At 40.3% G+C, this 7,547-nt stretch overlaps 1 protein-coding gene across 1 annotated transcript; it reads left to right on the forward strand.

Moving 5' to 3' along the window:
- On the forward strand, window positions 1-6,572 carry Oosp2 (oocyte secreted protein 2). The gene is made up of 4 exons (XM_041660781.1): window positions 1-82; window positions 2,117-2,298; window positions 3,940-4,043; window positions 6,494-6,572. The coding sequence occupies exons 1-4, from the start codon at window positions 1-3 to the stop codon at window positions 6,570-6,572; spliced, it is 447 nt and encodes a 148-aa protein (XP_041516715.1).
- The last annotated feature ends 975 nt before the right edge of the window (window positions 6,573-7,547 follow it).

Here is a 7,547-nt window from a genome sequence, read left to right on the forward strand (position 1 = left end):
ATGAAAGTCTCGGTGACTTTGGAGTTCTTAGTTCTCTCTGCTGTCTTGGTCTGGCCTTGTGCTTGGAACATTGACATCAATGGTAAATGAGCATTTGGATACTTCGTTAGGAGGATGCTTTCTTGAGAGACTGGGGTGAAACGGTGGCTTTCTGCTTCCTCTCCTCCCTACAGAGCCGGGATGCTCTGGAATACAAACGCTTTTAGGCCAAGTAGACTTGTGAATCCACATTTTCCTCTTTCTGCTGAACGTTTTAGTTCTCAGACATCCCCCTTTCCTATGCTTTGGGGTTTTCTCTGTCATGCTTCTCATTTACACAAATACTCCATGGCTCTGAGTCTCAGACAGTCTTTTCAAACTTACTGGCGGCTATCTGTGCTTGACAGTATTATAGGATTGAAATTAATCATATTGTATCTCTGAAACTGACCTCCCTACTTTCGGAATCTTCCTATTTTCACTTGATGATGACATTGCTTTTTATTCTTTTAAAAGTACTGCACTGGCTGGTTGGGGTGATAGAAGTCTACAAGCCTAGCAAGTGGGAAGGGGAAGCTGGAGGATCAGGAGTTCAAGGCCATCTTTGGCTGCCTAGCGATTTCAAGGCTAGCCTGGGCTGCAGAAACGTAGACACAAAACTACTGCTCTGATGGTCCTAGGAAGCCAGAAGATAAAGACAAATCAATTTTGTCCTGTTTACAAGTTTATTTTGATATCTATCTCCCCTTTCATCTGGAATCAAGACGTTTCTTAGCTTTAAGACCTGGCTAACTGCTAGCTTTTCTAAGGTAGAATTCTTGTGTTATTATTTACGAAGCTGACTTCCTGTTGCCCTCTGTTGGAAGTGGGGTTTCTTTCAGGACTGATGTATAGGTTTCTTATTTATCTATTTGGCCTGGAAACCTTGTAGGAGTAAGGACCGTGTATAGTCTGATATCGTTTCACTTTAAGATGAACCTTTTAGGCTAGTGTAGCTGGATCGGTGCAGCAGTCAATCACTGACACAATATACAACGGATGCAGAGACCAAGAGGTAACCAGCATATTCCGAGTCTCCAGGATGGAATGAGTAAGGAATCTGTGTCCTGGTCCTTGCTAGTGTTTGGGGGGCACGGAGGAATTTGTTTCAGCTAATATATATAACAGCTATCTGTTTATGGCTGTCAGTCATTTCTCAGAGGCTGGAGGGACCACTTCACAGCATCAAACTGACTGGAATGTGTGATGTGTAGCAACAGTGAAGTTACAGTATGTCCCCCAGGAAGCCCAAGTCCACCTACATTTTAAGCCCAGTTTTAATCCCAGGTGTCGAGATATATTTTTTTTCTTTTAAGGAAGATCTTCCTGATTCTCCTATTTAGGGGGTATTAGAATAGCATTTTAAACACACAAAGATGCATAGATGTAGAACACCTGCCTTTTCCAAACCCGAATTTCCCCAAATGTGCCTTTCTTCGTGATGATGGATTATCTCTAAAGAACAAGTACTCACAAATTGATTTTGAAGACCTGCGTGGCCATGCACTCATTGAACACCTGTGTTTTCCCCTCGGGGAAAATTCATTATGGGAAGCTCCTCCTGATGCAGCCACTAGAAGCCGCATTAGTGGTTGACTTCCTGAAGATTTCAGTGTAGGGGCTAAGGGAAGGTTTTTCCTAGGCCTGGCTTTTCCCTAAGAGTGGGCTTCAGATCAAAGCTCTTTCAGACTTCCAAACAGGGAGGTAGGGGGAGTTTTCTCTCTTCACACTCCTTCCTGTCCCGGCCGAGGCTGTCTGGAGTTCCTCTGGACCTTATCTTCTCTTTGTCCCCTCCCAAAGGTTGTGGGAATACAGTCTCCTCTTTCACACACTCCTAAATAGAGCACCCTTTGTGGAATCTCAGTTCTTCAGAAGGAAAAAAAAATCATAGGTGATTGTTTTGCTTTCTTCGTATATTTATGTTTTTCACCTGTGAAATATCAGACACCTATGTATCTGAGAGTTATTAAGCAAGATGATGGTAATCTCAAAGTCGTCCATAGTTGACTATTTAAGCCATGTTTACCGTTGACAGAAAAGTAGCTCTTTCTTGAAGTTAATGTGCACCTGACACTTTCTCCTATGTATCTTTCTGCAGTGGAGATAAATTGTTCTCAGGACTGGTTGATGGTCTATGTTAGCCCGGATGCCCAGGACGGAAACAATTCATATATTTTCTCTGATGAATTAATTCTGGGACAAGGCTGCCCTGCGACTAAAATACACACACATCGATATGATTTTGTATACCTTGTTAGTGATTGTGGCATCAGGACGAAGGTGAGAACGCTGCTGTCTGGAACACTACCACGTGTTCTGCCGTGCTATGTGCTCCCTGCCGACACTACGGTCCTTTACTCAAACCGTATCCCTCATCCTCCTGATATTGATCTAACCTTCAGGCTCTCCCACTTATCCCTCCCTGACTGTTTGATCAATTGCTTGCTAGGAACCTCGGAGCACAGATCTGAATAGACTCTAGTCCATTTCACAAAATCTTAGCAAACAACATTGAAGCACAATTTTACTTCTATTTATCTGTATTTGTGTATGAATGTGTGCATTGGATCCAGGTATCTGTGAAGGCCAAAAGAGGACTTTTGATCCCCTGAAGTTGGAGTTACAGACAATTGTGAGCCACCTGACAAGGGTGCTGGGAACCAAACTTGGGTTCTCTGGAAGAGCCTCAAATACCTTTGCTCACCCAGCATCTTCCCAGGCCCTGGCAAAGAGGTTTTTTTAATTTTTTTTTAATTTTTATTTTTTTATGCTTGCTCCTAAGGTGCCAGACCATCAATCCTTGCAATGTGCTTGTTATTCAATATTCAGTCATCTGAAATCTATCCATGCTCCTATAGGATTTAATATCTGTTGGCTATTCAACTAGGGATGAATCTAAAACTGTACTTTCACTCTGAGACATTGTTTTCCTATAGATTTCAATTTATATTTATCCTATAGTAATATTTTGAGCCATTCACTGATGAGTTTAGTCACCTATGATAAGACACTACCTTTGGTAAATGAAGCACCGGCAGTTTCAGATGGTGTTTGCACAATTGCCTGATGGGTGATTTGTTGGAAATTGTGATATCAAATAAGATCATTTTCCTGCCAATACACATACTTTTCTCAAAACACACATTTTAAGCCACTTTTGTTATTTGACTTTAAATAGTGTTACTCCAAAAACAAAACAAAAACTGCTGAGGGCTAGGGAGATGGTTGTATGAGTAGGAGTGTTTTCTCTGCAGAAATGAGAACCTGAACTTGGAAGCCCACCAAACCATGTAAAAAGCCAAACATGGCTGTTCAGGCCTGCAATCCTCGAACTGAGCAGAGATGGGTGGATGCTAAGTATTGCTGGCCAGCAAGCTGAGTCCAAATGGTGAGCCTCTGGTTTAGTGAGAGGCCCTGCCTCATGGCAATGAGCAGCATGGTAGAGGGAAACACTAACATGCTTTGGCCTCTGTATGTGCACAAATGGGTGGGTACATACGTTCTTACATGTATCAGTACATGGAGAGAAACAGAGGGACAGAGAGAGAGAGAGAGAAACAGAGAAACCCACTCAGAAACACACAGAAAGACACAGAGATGACAGCGAAACAGAGACACACACAGAGACAGAGGCAGACAGATAACCGTTGAAAGCTTTTCATTAATAATTTATTACAAAAATCTCTACGTGGCAGTTTGTTTGCTTCTACGTCTTAGGGTGCCCCATCTCAGGGCACTTTCAGCCCACTCTTCCAGTCCTCCTTTCTGTCCCTTTGTTAAGTGACTGGACCTCCACATGCATCTGAGAATGACAGAAACCTCTTTTGAGATAATTGGTGTTCTATGTTTTTTTGTGTTCCCATCTGCACATACCTCTTCTGTTGCTAAACTACCTTCCTCCTAAAGTATGTGATTTCCTAGGTTATCTCAAAGAACACTATCCATTTTGAAACTGAGATGTACTTTGTTCCAAGGAATAGTCGATTTGAAAACCAGACGATCCCTTTGGAGTGTTCTGCATCTCGGTGAGTCCTGCAGCCATCTCCTTTGAATTGCTATCGAGACGCTGAGATTTTACAGGCTATATCCTGACTTCCCGGTGAGAAGAATTCAGACAAACCCCAGATTATTATTTATAAACTAGTTCAGTAGACACTCGATTACCTGTCATTTTTAAAAGTTAAATATATTGCCTAATTTTAGAATCAAACTATTACAGGGTTGAAAGTTTCTAATGTACAATCTAGTGGACTTAGATTATTTTATAGTTGTGTAGTTTGCAAATCAAGATAATCAAAAACTATCATCTGTAATAAATAAAAGAATTAAATGAGGCATATATTAAGTAAAATTATATACATATATATATATATATGTACGCTAATTTTGGAGTCAAATTTAGTTTTCTTACATTTACTTGTTCACTTATTTATTTTGTGTGTATGTATGTATGTGCCATAGTGTTTGTGTGGAGGTCAGTGGACAGTTTGTGGGAATTGTTGCTCTTCTTCCAGTCTGTGGGGTCTGGGCATTGAACTCAGGTCGTAAGACTTGCTGGCATACACCTTTACCTGTTGAGCCATCTGACTGCTCCATGGCATCAATGTATTTTGCTGTTGTCTCTTTTATAGGACACTTCTCCTGATAAACTTTCTTTCGTGTTAGGAGACTGCATGGCTAAAATATGTATGGAAAACCAGTCTGCCATTTTAATATGAACTCACAGAGAATGAAGAAGAATGTGTCCACCTGTATGATTAATGCACTTGCTTGCCATTTTATGGATCCTGAAAGTGTTCTTAGTTTGGGTTTTTATTGCTGTGAAGAGACTCCATGACCATAGCAACTTTTTTTTTTTTTTTTTTTTTTTTTTTTTTTTTTTTTTTTTTTTTTTTTTTTTTGGATTTTTCGAGACAGGGTTTCTCTGTAGCTTTTGGTTCCTGTCCTGGAACTAGCTCTTGTAGACCAGGCTGGCCTCGAACTCCCAGAGATCCGCCTGCCTCTGCCTTCTGAGTGCTGGGATTAAAGGCGTGCGCCACCACCGCCTGGCCCTTAGCAACTCTTATAAAGCAAACATTTAACTGGAGTGGCTCGCTTACAGTGTCAGAGGCTCAGTCCACTATCATCATGGCAGGGAGTATGGCGGCATGCAGGTAGAAGTGATGCTAAAGTTGAGAATGCTACATCTTGTAGGCAACAGGGAGTCAACTGTTTGAGCCTGTTCCCTAGTGACACACTTTCTCCAACAAGGTCATGCTTCATAACAGTGCTACTTCCTTTGGGGGCCATTTTCTTCCAAACCACCATATGCCTAGTAGGAACTCTGAGATGAAATGCAATAGGATTCTCATTGCCATATCATAGAAATGTTTACGTTGAATGTTATAAACACTTAGGGACAAGTGTAGAAACCACAGAACAACTTGCAATCTTGTCTAATATATAAAAATACTTAATATAAAAAATAATTTAGAGCTAAGAGAAATGTCAAATATCTTTTAATATGGCAAATCGTACTTCCAGTTTTTTGTTTGTTTCACTATGGTAAAAATACAAAATAAAATTTACCGTCTTTACCACCTTTAAGTGTGGATTTCAGTTGCAGAAAATATGTTTGCCTTGCTAATATTTCTGACTCTCTTTTGAACTATTTTCCTAAGGCAAACTAAGCTGAGGAATTTAGTGACATTCTGGGGTGTATCAGAACCCCAAATAAAAGCCAGACTTGATTAAGTTATATATACACACATGCACATACATGAATAAATATATAATCTTTTCCATATACATTGTTGGTTGTAATGTAGAATTCTGACCCGTTGCCTCAGGCCTCAGGCTTCTGCAGAGTCTTCTAGATTAACAGGAGATGAAAGGGCATTCCTCTGTCAACAGTAATTGCTACCTTGTTTTCTGTTTACCTTCCTTAGACAAAATGATGACTGTGGGCTGGAGAGATGGCTCAGCAATTAAGAGCACTTACTGCTTTCGCCAATGACCTGGGTTCGATTCCTAGCACCTATGTGGTGGTTCACAACCATCCATGTCATCTCCAATTCCGGGGGAAGCGAAGTCCTCTTCTGATTTCCATAGGCACCACGGCATGCAGATGGTGCACATACATACTTGCAGACAAAACATTCATACACATAATAAATCTAAAACATTTTAAAGTGTTGTCTAGTCAAACAGACATACATGATCAGAGTTTCTGTGCATAGATTTTAAGTTTGTACACAAATACACATATATTCATTCACATTCAAAAATCCAAATTGCTCACTGGCCAGGAACTCACTATGTAGATCAGGCTGGCCTTAAACTTGCAATGATTCTCTTGTCCCTACCTCCTAAATCAGCATATTGAAAATGGTGGTGTTTATTAAAGGTAGGAATGATTTGACCCCCAAGTCTAGACAGAGCAGGACGTGGCATCAAAGACTCCAACCTTGATTCTCTCTGTTCCCTTTTTCTTTAGGAAGTCAATGTGGCTTACAGCAGTGTCTACAGATGAGGACCCAAAGGTGCCTGAAAGTGTCTTTATGACTAATCTTTAAATCACACCTGAAGACCTGGGGTTATTAAACGTTCCCTAAACTGCTTCCTCCTGAATAGGAGATGGGAATAGTGCTGGCATTGTGAACTTCACTGTACAACAAACCCCTTTTCAATAAGAACAATACTGGCATAAACTTCTTAGATATCTCATTTCTGTACACCAATTAAATAAATGCTCTGCTTATGAAGATGTTTCTTCAATAACTTTATCCATGGGTATGACTTATTAATTTGATGTTACCTAGTAGACATTTTATATTATCCATTTAAATTTTGTTTTCTGTTTTGTACCCAGATTCAAGAATATGTCCATCGTGGCACTTTTGAACATTTAAAGTCTATTTTTTAGATTGTGGCATATGAGTGCATATGCATGTCACAGTACATGTGGACAGGGCAGAGGACAACCTGTGAGACATAGTTCCCTTTGCAACCATGTGAGTCCCAAGAATGGAACCCAGTTGTCAGGATTGGTGGTGGTAACCTTTATCTGCCTATCCATCCTGCCGGCCCACATGTTTAGACCTAATAGAATTATGTTCTAAATGTTTTTAGTAAGAATTGTGTACAGAGATAGGTGTATTAATATCTCAGAATAGAAACTTTGGGCCTTGGGCTGGAGAGATGGCTCAGAGGTTAAGAGCATTGACCACTCTTCCTAGAGATCCTGAGTTCAATTTCCATCAACCGAATGGTGGCTCACAACTATTTATTATGGGATCTGATGGGCTCTTCTGGCCTGCAGGCATACATGCAGACAGAACACTGTATATATAGTAAATAAATAAACCTTAAAGGAACTTTGGGCCTAGTTTAAGTTTTAACCTGCTAACTCTCAGGAAAGAGAAATATCCTCTTGTTTGCAGACACTTTAATTTGCATAGTGTCCTAATTTATCAAGCTGTGTTCTAGAACTAATTTAATATGACAACATACTCAGATGACTAATCTAGAAAAAACTCAACTCATGGTTT

This window comes from Microtus oregoni, unplaced genomic scaffold (assembly GCF_018167655.1).
Source record: "Microtus oregoni isolate MIOR12 unplaced genomic scaffold, Mior012 000012F_ref0000307, whole genome shotgun sequence".
Lineage (NCBI taxonomy): Eukaryota > Metazoa > Chordata > Mammalia > Rodentia > Cricetidae > Microtus > Microtus oregoni.